Below are 18,627 nucleotides of genomic sequence, written 5' to 3' on the forward strand. Positions count from 1 at the left end.
AGAGAGTGCAAGAGCAAGGAGGTTTTATGCTGAACTTATACAAGATACTAGTTAGACCTCAGCTGGAATATGGTGTACAGTTCCGGGCACCACACTTCAAGAAGGATGTGAACACATTGGAGAGAGCGCAAAAGAGATTTACAATAATTATCCCAGAGATGAGAAACTTCAGTTATGAAGATAGATTGGAGAATTTGGGACTCTTCTCCTTGAGGAGGAAATTTCTAAGAGAAGATTTGATAGAGATGTTCAAAATCAAGAGAATCCTGGATAGAGTAGATAGGGGAAACTGTTCCCACTTGCAAAAGACAGAGAGGGCACAGATTTAAAGTGATTTCCAAAAGAAGCAAATGCGATGTGAGGAAAATCATTTTCAGACAGTGAGTGATTTGGGTCTGGAAGCCACTACCTGGAAGTATGGTGGAGGTAGGTTCATTCAAGGTGACATTCTGCACTGTAAAGGTTTTGTGGTTCTGTGATATTTCCAAATCAGAATGGTGTGTGGTTTGGATGGGAACTTCCACGTGATGATCCCATGCATCGGTTGCCCTTGTCCTTGTCGGTAGTAAAGGTTGTGGTTTGGAAGTTGCTATCAAAGGAGGCTTGATGAGTCGCTGCAGTGCATCTCACATATGGTTCACATTGCTGCCACCATGCATTGGTAGCGGAGCGAATCAGTTCAAGTAGGCAGCTCACACATTCTCAATGACAATTGAGGATACTTTAACTTTATGAAATTACTGTGAAAATCTCCCAGTCGCCACACTCCGGCACCTGTTCGGGTACATTGAGAAAGAATTTAGCATGGCCATTGCACCTGACCAGCACGTTTTTCATACTGTCGGAGCACCCCGAGGAAACCCACGCAGACATGGGAAGAACATGCAGACTCTGCACAGACGGTGACCCAAGCTGGAATTGAACTCGGGTCCCTGGCTCTGTGAAGCAGCAGTGCTAACCACTGTGCTGCCCATAATGGGTAATAAATTGTGGCCCTGTTCGCGATGCTTACATCCAATGAACAAAAGTAAAACAATTTTTCCATTGTATGAAATAAAGTATCTGAAAGTCATCCACAACATACCAGTGGGGTTAAAAGATAAATATTGACTTTTTAAAATATATTTCTTTGTTTGCATGAACAGTATTTCATTATGTGACATATTTTGGACCTGTAAAGAGTTTACAGCAATATCTGATTGTCCAGGGATTTATGACAAATTGTCCAGGGCCCAGCTGCATATAAGGACATTAATTTTCTTTCTGCAAACTCGCACAGCTCTTCACATTCAGTCTTAATGAAACCAGTTCATCATTTTCTTTTCAGTACCGTGTGGGGGAAATCTCACTGAACGAAAGGGAACAATTCTGTCACCGGGCTTTCCCGATCCTTACCAGAACAGCCTGAACTGTTTATGGAAAATCACAGTCCCCGAAGGAGCTGGCATACAGGTATCTTTCCAATATTCAACAAATGACAATTGATTTCAAATGTGCCATCAAGAATCATGGGGGAGGCCATGGCCTCATGGTGTTATCGCTAGACTATTAATCCAGCTAATGTTCTGGGGACCTGGATTCGAATCCCGCCACGGCAGATGGTGGAATTTGAATTCAATAAAAATATCTAGAATCAAGAATCGAGCGATGACCATTGTCGATTGTCGGAAAAACCCATTTGGTTCACTAATGTCCTTTAGAGAAGGAAATCCTTACCCAGTCTGGCTAGCATGTGATTCCAGAGCCACAGCAATGTGGTTGACTCTCAACTGCCCTCTGAAATGGCCTAGCAAGCCATTCAGTTCAAGGGCAACTAGGGATGGGCAATAAATGTTGGCCAGCTAGCAATGCCCATGTCCCACAAATTAATTAAGAAATCAGCCCACTGTTTCAAACTGGAGAAACCTTCTAAGTCTTCGTCCTGACCTAAAATACTCCCATTAAATGTTTGCAAAATATGACCAAGTACTTACAGTTCAGAAACAGGCCATCCAGCCTCCCAGACACCACACAAACCTCCTTCCGTTTTACATAAACCCCATCAACATATCCTTCCATTCCTTTCTTGCTCATATGCTTATTTCACTTTCCCTCGAATGCATCTATTCTTTTATTTGCCTCTCTGTGGTGGTAAGTTCAATATTCTAAATACTCTCTGGATAAAGACGTTTTGCCTGAATTCCCTATTGGATATGTCAGTGACTGTCTTATATTTATGGCCTGTTGGCAAAAAATGCTGGAAATACTCATCAGGCCAGGCAGCAACTGTGGAGAGAGAAACAGAATTAGCATTTTAGGCTGATGGGTTTTTTTTTCAATCAAACGCAGAAAAAGTTAGCGGTATAACAAGTATGCAAAATGATGAAAAAATAAATGGGAAGGTCTGTTTTGGGTGGGGGAAGGGTAATTAAATTACAAAAGGGATGATGGTGCAAGCAAAGAGAATGGTGATAGGACACGTAAAAAAACGATGGGTGTATAGGAGGTGTAATTGGGAATTCTGGAATCATTCCCAGCATTGGCTGCTGAGAAAATGTCTTAGATATAGCTGCATTTTTGTGGGATCTGTGGGACATGTGGTATATTCTTTGCTTCATTCAGCTCCCTCTCGTTTCTTTTTCCAGTATATTGATAACTGTATCAGGTCCATTTTCTCTTCTCACCGTGAACTTGAATACATTGGATGGATTGTAACTTCCTCGGAGTGCCAATCAGTGTCGGATTACCACACTGTGCCCAATTACCTTTGTGGAGTTTCTTCCCTGCCTATCATTCTCGAACTCTCGACTCAGGCCAAGCGAGCTCGAGGCCCAGCATCACAGTCCAGCTCCGCCAAATTGAAGAAGGGCACACCCAGAGCAGGTTTATCCCTCTGGGCAATTGCCATGCAAGCCTTATCTGTGAAATTCCAAGAGACTTCTCCAGTGCATCCTTGAAGCACCCTCCTCATGTGCACACGCACACGCGCGCACACTTCCAATCCTCTTCCCCCCCCCCCCACACACACACACACACACAACCCCTCCCAACACCACCCCCCACACACACACACATACACACACACCCCTCCAATCCCCTTCCCTCCCCATATACACACCTCCAACCCCACACCCCCACACATGCGCACACACACACACACACATCCTCCCAACCCACACACGCACATACACACACCTGCCCCCCCACCACACACACACAACCTCTTCCAACCCCCCCACACATACACACAACAACCCCCCACACACACACACACAACCCCCCCAACCCACATACACACACAACCCCCACACAACCCCCCCCCACACACACACACACACACACATAACCCTCCTCACACATCAACACACACATCCCAAATCCCCCACACACACACACAAACCCCTTCCCCACACACACACACAACCCCCCCCCCACTCACACACCCAACCACCCCCCACACACTCCCTCACGAACGCACACACGTACACACACAACCCCCCCCCCCCACACACACAGCCCCCACCCCCAATACACACACAACCACCCTCCCCCCCACACACACACACACCCAACCACCACCCACACACTCACTCACGCACGCGCACGCACACACATACACACAACCACACACTGGGGAGCCTGGAAGTTATGGCCCAAGATTAATCCTGCTTCTTATTTGCACCTTTCCCTCGCCTTCATGTTGCCCATTTTTGGCTCCCTTCTGTTCCCTTTCTCAATCTCCATTTTTAGGAATACGCTGTTCACTCATATCCAATTCCAGTCTTAGAGCTTGTTTTCTTTGGAACAGCAAAAGTTGAGATGGAACCTGGTAGAAGTGTATAAGATTATGAGGGGCATGGATAGGGTGGATAGAAAGGCATTTTTTCCATTAGTAGAGGGGCCAATAACCAGGGGATATAGATTTAAGGTAAAAAAATAGAAGGCTAAGAAGGGGGTTGAGCAGAAACTGTTTCACTCAGAGAGTGGTGGGAGTCTGGATCTCACTGCCTGAAAGGGTCGTTGAGTCAGAAACTCTTGTAACATTTAAATAGTGTTTTGATATTCACTTGAGCTACCAGAACCTCCAGAGCTATGGGCCAAGTGCTGGGAAATGTGATCAGTGCAGTCAGATCTTTGTTGGCCCAGCGTGGGCACGATGGACCAAATGGCCTCTTTAATGCTGTAAACATTGATGAATAAAAAGCCCACCATTTCCAGTATTTCCTGCTTTTATTTAAGATTTCCAGCGATCATTGTATTTTGCTTTTGTGTCATATTTATGGCCCCTTGTTTTGATTTCATCTACAAGTGAAAATAATTTCTTGATGTATATCTTGTCCAGTCCTTTGCTAATCTGAAAGAACTTCGATCATGTCATTGTTCAGTGCTCTCTTCCCCAGGGAAAAGAACCCCAACCTGTTCAATCTTTCCTGATATTTATAACCTTTCAGATCTGTTATCATTGTGGATCATTTTTCTGCACCTGCTCCAGTGCCTCTGTATAATATGAAGTCCAGAATTATTTATCATGCTCGAAAGTGTGGCATTATGAAGGTTCTGTACAAGTTTAACATAAATTCCCTGCTCTTCAATCCTATCCTTCTAAACAAAAATGAACCGCAGTTTTTTGTTTGCTCTTTTAATTGCTTTGTTAATCAGTGTGATTTTGGTGCTTTCCATGTCTGTACCCCTGACTCTTCAATTCCTCTACCCCAATTAGACATTTATTTTCCAAGGAGTATGTGTCCTTATTCTTTGTACAAAAATGTGCGATCCCATTCTGAGCTGTCAATGATATGCCCATCCTGCATTAGTGTCTTCCTGTCTTTTGTCACAGCCTTCATCTGGGTTAGCTGCAACCTCTAATTTGGGGGTGAATTTTCCCATTTTGCTCACCATGGGAATCGGAGCGGGCGAGGGGCAGAAAGGTCCGTTGACCTTGGGCGGGATTTTCTGGTTTCAGGGCGAGTACAGCTGGAAAATCCCATCCCTGATGCCATTTGCAAATTTTGAAATTTCACTTCTGATTCTCAAATCCAAATTGTTGATATAAATGGTGAATAACAATGTTCCCAATACCAATTCTTGCAGAATGTTACCTCACACCATTTGTCAATCGAAGTAACTATCTTAAACAACCCTTCTTCTCTTTCACCTGCTTTGTAGCCAACTTGCTTTCCATTCGACTACTTGCTGCCTGAATCCACAATTCTGACCGTAGTCATGAAACATCAATGTGGTACCTAATCAAAGACTTTTTTATGTATTAAGCTACCATGTTACCTTGTCTACATTTACTGTTAGTTCTTCAAAGAGTTCAGTGGGGGTGGTGAAGCATGGACTTCCCTGTTGGCATCCATCCTGACTACTCTTCATTTTCAGTTTCTGGATGTTTTTCTACTGCAATCGGGATTGAGAAAGGATTCTTCATTTTTCCTGTAACAAATGTTAAGCTAATTGGTCTGTAGTTCCCCAGAATGGTTCTGTCTTCCCTTTTGCGCACAGGACTTTCATTTACTACTCTTGTGAACACTTGTAGAAATCCAAATAGACCCAGCGGTTTTATTAATTTATCAATAATCTGTTTTAAATATCTCTATGGGCAGGATTTTACAGCCTCACTTGAGGTCAACGGACATTTCCATAGTCCGCCTCTCATCCGCTCCGATTCCATGGTGGGTGGGGTGGCAGAGCTCTGGCATGTATCTTTTTTGATCTCTTCTTGTAATGCCGTACCCACCATGTTAGTCTCTCTGGTAAATATTGAGACATAGTAGTTCCTTAATATTTCTGCAATTTATTAGGGTGTAAAATTAATTCTAATTTTGAGAATAAAAATGAACAAAATTTGAACTTTGAAAATAAATTATTCCAGAATTTTCAGGAGAAATGAATGCACATTTTTCAGATTTGTGAAAGAGAGAGGCTTACTATCACTTTTTTGGAAGGGAAGACATGCCTTCAATCACATTTCAAATAACAAGCCTGACAATCATTGTGTTCTGGAAGGCCACCATGTTTTAAAGTTTGTTTATTCGTGTCACAAGTAGGCTTACATTTACACTGAAGTGAAGTTACTGTGAAAATCGCCACACTACGGCGCTTGTTCAGGAACACTGAGGGAGAATTTAGCATAGCCAATGCATCTAACCAGCACGGCTTTCAGACTATGGGAGGAAACCGGAGCACCTGAAGTTAAACCCATGCGCACACGGAGAACATGCAGACATTGCACAGTGACTCAACTTGGGAATCAAACCCGGGTCCCTGGCGCTGTAGAGCGGCAGTGGCAAACACTGTACCACTCCCATGGATGTGTGTTGACCTAGGTTTCAATAATTTCTTTGCTTATTACAACCAGATGTTGTTCCAAATGTTGTAATATGCTTTAAAGTAAAATATCAGCTCTTCCCCTTCTCTCCAGTGCCTCAGTGAGATTATTCTAGTGTGTGAATGAACATACAGATCTGGGATGGCCTAACTTCATTCTCAATTCAAGGCTGAAATAATCGGGAACCAACCAATTTGAATTGCTAACTTAGGATGGTTCTACCAGTTTGACACCAATAGTTACTCTGAAAGAGTTGGAAGAAATAAGAGTACTTCTAACTTCAGCGTAAGATAGACCAAGCTCTGCATGGGACACACCAAACACTCCTGACCCTCCAGGGGATCCCCATGAATCCCCAGGGGACTCGCCTGCATCGAACCCCCCAACTAAGCACCCAACCCCCTCCATGGCATTCTCCACCCCGCATTGGATTCCTCCCCCCTCCCCCCCCCCCCCCCCCCCCCCCGCCCACCCCAGCCCAGCCTGAGCAGCCCCCAACCCAACCCATATCCCTGATATCTGACTCCCAAAGCAACTCACCCGATGTATGTCCAACCTCTCCGGTCTATCAACCCCCCAATGTCTGACCCTGCCTCTCCATGTCTTACCCCCACTCCCCTCCCTCCCCCATTATCCAAACCCCCGCCCCACCACCCCCCATTCACTGACCTTAGGCACTGAGTTTCTCCCTGCCCTGTTAATTTCAATGGGGCATTAGTGCTCACCTGCTGTAAAAAAGAAGAGTGTGCCCTCTTTTTCTCTGCTTCTTTTCCACTTCACTGCCAGAGCTGGGGATGTGATTCCCAGCTTGAATCTCACTCGGCCTGATCGGGTGAGACAGACCCTTAGGTATGTAAGCAGAGGTAAGTGAGTAAAAAATGGTGATCTACCACAGATTGCCATTCTGAAGTACTCATGGACCAGTATTTTTCCTGGCTTGTGGGACCTTCAAAACAGCATTTCTCATACCACATGTTGCAGGGCAGCCATCTATCTCCTTTGGTTATTCTGAATGTGGCACAACATATTTAAATAAATATTTCTTTCTGAGTGCAACCGGAAATTAAAAATTGGCTTTGGCTTCATCTGTATTTTGTATCCACATCCTTTGTCGAGTGATTACAGTGGCATCAGTCGAAAGCATGAAGGTCATAAAGTTGTCAATGATGTGGGGAATTTCATGCAGTACTTATTTAATTTCCTATATTATAGTCGAGCCTGGAAGGAATTGTGTGTAAACTTTAATGCCCTTTCCTCGATTAGTTATCTTGGGCATAGGGAAGAGCGATATGAGAGTGAGTTTTGCTGCAGGTTTTAGCTTTTTAATATCATTTCATTAATTACTGAGACAGTACAAGCTTTGCAATATGGTGACCTTAGAAGAGTTGTGAAATAGGTCAAGCCAGGAAGAGGGGCTGATTAAACATGATTAAACAGCCAGGATAGACCAGAGGGCGGCACGGTGGTTAGCACTGCTGCCTCACAGCACCAGGGTCCCAGGTTCAATACCGGCCTCGGGTCACTGTCTGTGTGGAGTTTGCACGTTCTCCCCATGTCTGTGTGTGCCACATTCCAAAGATTAGTCCAAAGGGTTAGGTTGATTGGCCATGCGAAATTGCTAATCCCCCTAGTGCCAGGGGGATTAGCAGAGTAAATGCAAGGGGTTACGGGAATAGGGCCTTAGTGGGATTGTGGTTGATACAGACTCGATGGGCCAAATGGTCTCCTTCAGTGGGGATTCTATGATAAGATATAGGAGCAAAATTAGGCCATTTGGCCTGATGGATACAAATAGTAGCATGGATACAAAATGATCCAACTGAAGATATTTCATCAGTTTGATCGAGGAAATGCAGAACATTTAGTCCTGATGCGCATCAATTGGACACGAGGCACGAAGCTTCGGTAAAAGAAGGCTTTTATTAACTAACAATGGAACTAACAGAACTTTAACACACTATCTCAGACTGAAGAGGTCCCGCCCGAGCAGGGGGTCTTATACCTCTCCCAGGAGGCGGAGCCCGACTGGGATGTGCCACAACAGTAACAACCACAGGTGTATCAATCCCACCCTAGCCCAACAACAACATTAGAACAATCCCACAGTGGGAACCAACGATGGTTCACCACAAGTCCCAAGATACAACATGGTAGTCAGACATGCTCTGTCACAACTCCTAGGACTTTAGTCACACAAATTTTGTTAATGAGACGTTCCAAGTATTTTTTATTTCAACTCATTATCTGACTTTGCAGTTTGCGACGTGCCTTGTCAGACATTTTGCATGCAGTACAACACCCACTTTAAGAGGATAAACAAAATGGATGTAGGCAGGAAAGCAACTTGTTTCCTTTTCTCGCATTTGGATGTGCATACAGGTTGAGTTTGCCAAATAATTAGTCCCACATCAATTTCCATTGAATAGTCTCAGTACACTCGAGCCTTATTGCTACATTGAGCTACTGTTGCACCAGAGTTCTTTTTGTCACAAATTCTGTCACACAGCCTTGACACAATGTTTGTTACTGTCCAAAGCACAGCCTAACTTGTTGATAAGAATTTGCAATAATGAGATTTGACTGTTCATGTTCTGGAGTTTGCAGGAGTCTTTGATCACTGAAAGGATGCTCATCCTTCCCAATTTTCTTGAACGTCATCCTTAAATTAAATCCATTTTTAAGCTTTTCAGAGATAGTGCAGCTATTATTGTTGGCATTCTAAATATATGATTGCTTCTTGCCTACATCCTAATCCTCTCGTTATCACTGGAGTTACGGAAAAGTATTAGGAATTCAGCATCGATTGTGGGTGGCCCTGGCTATAATTCATGATCCAATTGATTCCGGAAGGGCAATGTTACAAATTAGGGTCTACAGTCGATATTGGGTGGGATTCTCTGGTTAGTTGGCTGGCAGCAGGATTCTCTACTCCCGCCGACAGCTCCCTGCCCATGTGTTTCCTGGCAGCATCAGGCGGCTTCAATGGGGAAATCTCATTGACAGACCCGAGAATCCCATCGCCAGCGAGTGGCGTGCTGCCTTCCATTGCTGAGAAACATGTGGCTGTGTGGTGAACCATCGTTGGTTCCCACCAGGTAGTACTGAGCCAGGGTCTGGCCAGTACTATGAGTCTGTATATATGTTGCTGTTGGGGTTAGGGTTGGGTTGTTCTACATGTTACTGTTGGGGTTAGGGTTGGGCTGTTCTACCTGTATTATAGTTATTATGGTACATCCCAGTCGGGCTCCGCCTCCTGGGAGAGGTATAAAGGTCACTGCTCTGTCTGGGACCCCTCAGTCTGGGATCGTGTATTATATATGGTAGCTCTATTGTAGTAGACAATAAAAGCCTTTATTTCCTCGAGCATCTCTAGCCTCGTGAGTTACATCGCGCATCAGGCTGGGAGGCTGGAGATTCATACCCATTGGACGGGATTTTACCGCCTCGCTCAACTCGAAACCATAAAATGCCACCCAAAATCAAGTGACCTTTCCGTTGTCCGCCCCTTGCCCGTCCGATTCCTGTGGTGGGTGGGATGGTAAAATTCTCAGGTTCAATATCAAACTGCTTCCCTTAAAATATTGTGCCGGCATGTCTGACCAGATTAGTTATTTCAGAATTCCCAGTCAGAATTCTTTCTCCAGAATTCAGGAATATCCATTTCACTGCCATGAATTTTCATGGATAATTGAACATAATACGGCAAACAATCCCGTAAACAGACACGTTTATTTGTCTATATTTTGGCATTTCGAAGATGCTCCTTTAATTCCCAGGTAATTAAATAGATGTGTAGTTTCTCACCTTTTATGAAAATAATAACCTCTTCACACAGTGATCTTAACACGGCTTGATTTTCTGGGGTGCCACGTTCACCACTCTGTCCCCAACTAAAATATCAGCCGGGTGCCCACACGTGAAAATGTTTGTTGCCCCGCAGTCATTGTATGCTTGGCGAGATGTTAATTAGCTAAGGCTGAGACCTCGACCCTCATCTGCTAACATTGTCCCATTATTTAAAAAAGAGGAGGGGTAGGGGTGGACCAGGAAATTACAGGCCAGTCAGTCTAGCCTTGATGGTGGGGATGTTATTGGAAAGTATTCTGAAGGACAGAATATACCTGTGCTTGAATAGATACGAATTATTCAGGGAGAGTCAGCATGGATTTGTTCAGGGAAGGTTGTGTGACAAATTTAATCACATTTTGTGAGGAGGTAACCAGTAACCAGGGGCTTTGATGAGAATAATGCATTTGATATGGTCTATATGGACTTTAGCAAAGCTTTTGATAAGGTCCCTCATGGCTGAGTGGTCAAGAAAGTAAGGGCCCATGGGAGTTAAGGCAAGGTGGCACACAGGATCCAAAATTGGCTGAGAGGCAGGAAGCAGAGGCTGATGGTAAAGGGATGTTTCTGTGGCTGTAAGTTTGTTTCCGCTGTTGTTTCGCAGGGCTCAGTGCTGGGGCCCTTGCTATTTGTGGTGTACATTATTGACTTTGATTTCAATGTAAGGGGTATGATCAAGCAGGATGTCCTTGCAATAGAGGGAGTACAGCGAAGGTTTACCAGGTTGATTGCTGGGATGGCAGGTTTGTCATATAAGGAGAGACTAAGTCAGTTAGGATTATATTCACTGGAGTCTAGAAGAGTGAGCGGAGATCTGATAGAAACTTCTGAAATTCTAACAGGTTTAGACAGGGTAGATTCAGAAAGAATGTTCCCAGTGGTGGGGGAGTCCAGAACAAGGGGCCATAGTTTGAGGATAAAGGCTAAACCATTTAGAACTGAGGTGAGGAGAAATGTCTTCACCCAGAGGGTGGTGAATGTGTGGAATTCACCACCACAGATAGTAGTTGAGGCCAAAACGTTGTCTGATTTCAAATGGGAATTAGATATAGCTCTTGGGGCGAAAGGGTTCAAGGGATATGGGAGGTGAGGAATCAAGATATTGAATTCCATGATCAGCCATGATCAAAATGAATGGCAGAGCAGGCTCAAAGGGCCGAATGGCCTACTCCTTCTAGTTTCTATGTTAAGAACTTTGCAGATGGCATAAAATTGGCGGGGAGATAAACAGTGAAGAGGATAGCCATAGACTGCAGGAAGATGCCAGTGGACTGGTCAGGTGGACCGAGCATTGGCAAATGGAATTCAATCCGGAAATGTGTGAGGTAATGCACTTGGGGAGGGCTAACAAGGCAAAAGAATACACTATTGCTCGAATTTTGTGCCTGCATTTGCAGACACAAGCAGTGATGTGGGCACACAGTCCCATGAGGGACAGAAAACAAGAATTTCGCCGGCGATATCTTGTTTTCAGATTCTCCCAGCCTCCCCCCACCAGTGACATAGAACATAGAACATAGAAAGCCACAGCACAAACAGGCCCTTCAGCCCACAAGTTGCGCCGATCATATCCCTACCTCTAGGCCTATCTATAGCCCTCAATCCCATTAAATCCCATGTACTCATCCAGAAGTCTCTTAAAAGACCCCAACGAGTTTGCCTCCACCACCACCGACGTCAGCCGATTCCACTCACCCACCACCCTCTGAGTGAAAAACTTACCCCTGACATCTCCTCTGTACCTACCCCCCAGCACCTTAAACCTGTGTCCTCTCGTAGCAACCATTTCAGCCCTGGGAAATAGCCTCTGAGAGTCTACCCTATCCAGACCTCTCAACATCTTGTAAACCTCTATCAGGTCACCTCTCATCCTTCGTCTCTCCAGGGAGAAGAGACCAAGCTCCCTCAACCTATCCTCATAAGGCATGCCCCCCAATCCAGGCAACATCCTTGTAAATCTCCTCTGCACCCTTTCAATGGCTTCAACAGCTTTCCTGTAATGAGGTGACCAGAACTGCGCGCAGTACTCCAAGTGGGGTCTAACCAGGGTCCTATAAAGCTGCAGCATTATCTCCCGACTCCTAAACTCAATCCCTCGATTAATGAAGGCTAGTACGCCGTACGCCTTCTTGACCGCATCCTCCACCTGCGAGGCCGATTTAAGAGTCCTATGGACCCGGACCCCAAGGTCCTTCTGATCCTCTACACTGCTAAGAATGGTACCCTTCATATTATACTGCTGCTTCATCCCATTGGATCTGCCAAAATGGATCACCACACACTTATCCGGGTTGAAGTCCATCTGCCACTTCTCCGCCCAGTCTTGCATTCTATCTATGTCTCGCTGCAACTTCTGACATCCCTCCAAACTATCCACAACACCACCTACCTTGGTGTCGTCAGCAAACTTACCAACCCATCCCTCCACTTCCTCATCCAGGTCATTTATGAAAATGACAAACAGCAAGGGTCCCAGAACAGATCCCTGGGGCACTCCACTGGTCACTGACCTCCATGCAGAGAAAGACCCCTCCACAGCCACTCTCTGCCTTCTGCAGGCAAGCCAGTTCTGGATCCACAAGGCAACAGCCCCTTGGATCCCATGCCCTCTCACTTTTTCAAGAAGTCTTGCATGGGGGACCTTATCGAACGCCTTGCTGAAGTCCATATAGACCACATCCACCGCTCTTCCTTCGTCAATGTGTTTGGTCACATTTTCAAAGAACTCAACCAGGCTCGTAAGGCACGACCTGCCCTTGACAAAGCCGTGCTGACTACTTTTGATCATACTAAACTTCTCTAGATGATCATAAATCCTGTCTCTCAGGATCCTTTCCATCAACTTACCAACCACTGAGGTTAGACTCACCGGTCGATAATTTCCCGGGCTGTCCCTGTTCCCTTTCTTGAATATAGGGACCACATCTGCAATCCTCCAATCCTCCGGAACCTCTCCCGTCTCCATCGACGATGCAAAGATCATCGCCAAAGGCTCCGCAATCTCCTCCCTCGCCTCCCACAGTAACCTGGGGTACATCCCATCCGGTCCCGGCGACTTACCAACCTTGATGCCATTCAATAGTTCCAACACATCCTCTTTCTTTATGTCCACATGCTCGATCCTTTCTGTCCACCGCAAACCAGCAGTACAACCACCCAGATCCCTTTCCACCGTGAATACCGAGGTAAAGTATTCATTAAGCAGCTCCGCCATTTCTAACGGTTCCGCACAAACTTTTCCCCCTTCACCTTTTAAGGGTCCTATGCCTTCACATCTCATCCTTTTACTCTTGACATATTTGTAGAAAGCCTTGGGATTCTCCTTAATCTTACCCGCCAAGGTCTTCTCATGACCCCTTCTCGCTCTCCTAATTTCCTTCTTAAGCTCCTTCCTACATCCCGTATACTCCTCTAAATCCTTAACACCTCCTAGCTCTCTGAACCTTCTGTACGCCTCTCTTTTCTTATTCACCAGGTTCATCACAACCTTCGTGCACCACGGTTCCCGTACCCTACCAACACCCCCCTGTCTCATCGGAACGTTGTCATGCAGAGCTCCAGACAAACATTCCTTGAAAATCCTCCACTTTCCTTCGGTACTTTTCCCCAAGAATGCCTCCTTCCAATTTACCCGTCTAATTTCCTCCCTGATGACACTGTATTTCCCTTTACTCCAGAGAAACACTTTCCTAGCCTGCCTGATCCTATCTCTTTCCAATGCTATCGTGAAGGAGATAGAATTATGATCGCTTTCCCCAAGATGCTCACCCACCGAGAGATCCTCCACCTGTCCAGGTTCATTAGCCAGCACCAGATCCAGTACAGCCTCTCCTCTAGTAGGCTTATCCACATACTGTGTCAGGAAACTCTCCTGGACACACCTAACAAACTCCTCTCCATCCAAACCCCTAGCCCTAGGGATATTCCAATCTATGTTTGGGAAATTAAAATCTCCCATCACGACAACTCTGTTATTCCTACATCTCTCCAGGATCTGTTTCCCCATCTGCTCCTCAACATCTCTGTTACTATTGGGCGGCCTATAGAAAACACCCAGCAAAGTTACCGACCCCTTCCTGTTCCTAACCTCCACCCACAGAGACTCCGTAGTCAATCCCTCCATGGCGTCCACCTTCTCTACAGCCGTGACACTATCCCTGATCAACAGTGCCACTCCCCCCCCCTCTCTTGCCTCCCTCCCTGTCCTTCCTGAAACATCTAAAACCCGGCACCTGAAGCACCCAGTCCTGTCCCTGAGACATCCAAGTCTCCGTAATGGCCACCACATCACAATTCGAAGCAGCAGTCCACGCTCTAAGCTCATCCACTTTATTCACTACACTCCTGGCATTAAAATAGACACATCTCAGACCTTCAGCCTGAGCACTTCCCTTCTCCATCATTGAATTTGATGATCAGCCATGATCAAAATGAATGGCGGAACAGGCTCGAGGGGCCGAATGGCCTCCTCCTGCCTCTAGTTTCTGTGTTTCTACGTTGAAAGGGAAACAAGCCAGCCTCGTTTCCAAGGAGCCCCGAGTTAATTTCTGTTTTTAATATGCCAAATTCTCCCTCAGTGTTACCCGAACAGGCGCCGGAGTGTGGCGACTAGGGGATTTTCACAGTAACTTCATTACAGTGTTAATGTCAGCCGACTTGTGACACTAATAACTAAACTTAGACTTAAATATCTGGACTGCTCATTCAGCCAGGCCGTTTGAAGATTGGCGCCTTGCGGACATACCTCACTCCGTTTGTGGTGTGGTTACGAAAGTTTGGAACTCCCCGCTTGTAAACAGCGTCTCATTATCCGTTATCCATTGCCCTCGTCAGACCCCACTTGGAGTACTGTGCTCAGTTCTGGTCGCCTCATTACAGGAAGGATGTGGAAAAGATTGAAAGGGTGCAGAGGAGATTTACAAGGATGTTGCCTGGATTGAGCCTTATGAGGATAGCCTGAGGGAGCTCGGTCTTTTCTCCTTGGAGAGACGTAGGATGAGAGGAGACTTAATAGAGGTATATAAGATGTTGAGAGGCATAGATCGGGTGGACTCTCAGAGGCTTTTTCCCAGGGTGGAAATGGCTGCTACGAGAGGACACAGGTTTAAGATGCTGGGGGGTGGGTACAGGGGAGATGTTAGGGGGAAGTTTTTCCCACAGAGGGTGGTGGGCGAGTGGAATCGGCTGCCGTCAGTGGTGGTGGAGGCAAACTCAATAGGGTCTTTTAAGAGACTCCTGGATGAGTACATGGGACTTAATAGGATGGAGGGTTATAGGTAGGCCTAGAAGGTAGGGATATGTTCGGCACAACTTGTGGGGCCGAAGGGCCTGTTTTGTGCTGTAGTTTTCTATGTTTCTATAAGGGTCTCTGGTATACAGTGAGTGTGCTGAAAGACGACCGGAGCTTTTCTGTGATGTTAAGAGAGGTTGCAGAGGCCATCCGGTGTATCAATGGTCAGTCCATATCAGTCAACGTTAGGAACATAGAACTCATAAATGCCCCTGCGATCTCTGCGTGTACTCACACCCAAGGTCTCCCCGGACATTCCCAGGGATGTAATGAGGCTGCTGGTGGGACCTTCTGGTTGTATCATAGATTCATAGAATCCCGACAATGCAGAGGGAGGCCTTTCAGCCCATCGAGCATCCTGCACCGGCAACCAATCCCACCCAGGCCCTATCCCCGTGATCCCACGTAATTACCCTGCTAGTCCCCTCTGACACTAAGGGGCAATTTAGCATGGCCAATCCACCTAACCTGCACATCTTTGGACACTAAGGGGCAATTTAGCATGGCCAATCCACCTAACCTGCACATCTTGGGACACGAAGGGGCAATTTAGCATGGCCAATCCACCGAACCTGCGCATCTTTGGACACTAAGGGGCAATTTAGCATGGCCAATCCACCTAACCTGCACATCTTGGGACACGAAGGGGCAATTTAGCATGGCCAATCCACCTAACCTGCACATCTTGGGGGAATAAGGGGCAATTTAGTATGGCCAATCCACTAACCTGCACATCTTGGGGTTCTAAGGGGCAATTTAGCATGGCCAATCCACCTAACCCGCACATCTTTGGACACTAAGGAGCAATTTAGCATGGCCAATCCACCTAACCTGCACATCTTTGGACACTAAGGGACAATTTAGCATGGCCAATCCACTTAACCCGCACATCTTTGGACACTAAGGGACAATTTAGCATGGCCAATCCACCTAACCTGCACATCTTGGGACACGAAGGGGCAATTTAGCATGGCCAATCCACCTAACCTGCACATCTTGGGGGAATAAGGGGCAATTTAGTATGGCCAATCCACTAACCTGCACATCTTGGGGTTCTAAGGGGCAATTTAGCATGGCCAATCCACCTAACCCGCACATCTTTGGACACTAAGGAGCAATTTAGCACGGCCAATCCACCTAACCCACACATCTTTGGACACTAAGGGGCAATTTAGCACAGCCAATCCTTAGTGTCCAAAGATGTGTAGATTAGGTGGATTGGCCATGTTAAATTGCCCCTTAGTGTCAGGAGGATGAGCAAGATAGATATGAGGGGTTATGGAAATAGGGCCTGGGTGGGATTGTGGTTGGTACAGACTTGATGGGCCGAATGGTCTCCTTCTGCACTGTAGGGATTCTGTGATGACAGTCCCTCCATGGGGGGAGGCGTTGTAGACGATGATGAGTTTTTGTGGGTCATAGTGGGTCAATGCGTTTGTCGATAGTAATCGGTGTTTCACCCTTATAAGAGCTTTCTCCTTTTTGTATTTTGATTTGATTTGATTTATTACTGTCACATGTATTAGTAGTCATGATGTGGAGATGCCGGTGTTGGACTGGGTTAAACACAGTAAGAAGTTTAACGACACCAGGTTAAAGTCCAACAGGTTTATTTGGTAGCAAAAGCCACACAAGCTTTCAGAGCCTTAAGCCCCTTCTTAAGCCCACTCACCTGAAGAAGGCTCCGAAAGCTTGTGTGGCTTTTGCTACCAAATAAACCTGTTGGACTTTCACCTGGTGTTGTTAAACTTCTTACATGTATTAGTATACAGTGGAAAGGAATAGAGAAGGATGTGGAAGCGCTGGAAAGAGTGCAGAGGAGATTTACCAGGATGCTGCCTGGTTTGGAGGGTAGGTCTTATGAGGAAAGGTTGAGGGAGCTCGGGCTGTTCTCTCTGGAGCGGAGGAGGCTGAGGGGAGACTTCATAGAGGTTTATAAAATGATGAAGGGGATAGATAGAGTGAACGTTCAAAGACTATTTCCTCGGGTGGATGGAGCTATTACAAGGGGGCATAACTATAGGGTTCGTGGTAGGAGATACAGGAAGGATATCAGAGGTAGGTTCTTTACGCAGAGAGTGGTTGGGGTGTGGAATGGACTGCCTGCAGTGATAGTGGAGTCAGACACTTTAGGAACATTTAAGCGGTTATTGGATAGGCACATGGAGCACACCAGGATGATAGGGAGTGGGATAGCTTGATCTTGGTTTCAGATAAAGCTCGGCACAACATCGTGGGCCGAAGGGCCTGTTCTGTGCTGTACTGTTCTATGTTCTAAGGAAAGGGGAGAGTGCAGAATATAATGTTCCAGTCATAGCTAGGGTGTGGAGAAAGATTAACTCAATGGGAAGTTCTTTTTTCCATTTATGGGACATGTGTGTCGCTGGCTGGGCCCAGCATTTATTGCCCATCCCTGGTTGCCTCTTGGAGGGCAGTTGAGAGTCACCCACATTGCTGTGGCTCTGGAGTCACATGTAGGCCAGACCAGGTAAGGACAACAATAAGGTGGCACGGTGGTTAGCACTGCTGCCTCACAGCGCCAGGGACCTGGGTTCGATTCCCGGCTCGGGTCCTTTGTCCATGTGGAATTTACACATTCTCCCCGTGTCTGCGTGGGTTTCCTCCGGGTGCTCCGGAGGCATAGGTTTAAGGTGTGAGGGGCAAGGTTTAAAGGAGACGTACGAGGCAGATGTTTTACACAGAGGGTGGTGGGTGCCTGGAACTCACTCCGGTTTCCTCCCACAATCCAAAGATGTGCGGGTTAGATGGATTAGCCGTGCTAAATTGCCCCTGAGTGTCTGGGGATCGGCAGGGTAAACGTGTGGGGTTATGGGAATAGGGCCTGGGTGGGATTGTGATTGGTGCAGACTCGATGGGCCGAATGGCCTCCTCATGTCCTTTCGGGATTCTATGATATGATTAGGATACGGTGAAAAGTATGGTTTCTTGCTAAACAGACAAAGCATACCGTTCATAGAGAAGGAAAGGAGAGAGTGCAGAATGCAGTGTTACAGTCAAAGCTCAGGTGTAGAGAAAGATCAACTTAATGCAAGATTTTTTTTCATTCATTCATGGGACGTGGGCGTCGCTGGCTGGGTCAGCATTTATTGCCCATCCCTAGTTGCTCTTGGAGGGCAGTTGAGAGTCAACCCCATTGGCTGTGGCTCTGGAGTCACATGTA

The 18,627-nt window shown here is 46.2% G+C and overlaps 1 protein-coding gene across 1 annotated transcript in view; it reads left to right on the forward strand.

The window, feature by feature from the left end:
- The window catches only part of csmd2 (CUB and Sushi multiple domains 2), a 1,866,499-nt gene that overhangs the window by 1,582,097 nt on the left and 265,775 nt on the right, over positions 1-18,627 (forward strand). Inside the window, exon 35 of the mRNA XM_078237109.1 lies at positions 1,328-1,452. Within this exon, the coding sequence (XP_078093235.1) occupies positions 1,328-1,452 (125 nt within the window). The remainder of the gene's footprint in view (positions 1-1,327; positions 1,453-18,627) is intronic.

This window comes from Mustelus asterias, chromosome 21, assembly GCF_964213995.1.
Source record: "Mustelus asterias chromosome 21, sMusAst1.hap1.1, whole genome shotgun sequence".
NCBI classification, from domain to species: Eukaryota; Metazoa; Chordata; class Chondrichthyes; order Carcharhiniformes; family Triakidae; genus Mustelus; species Mustelus asterias.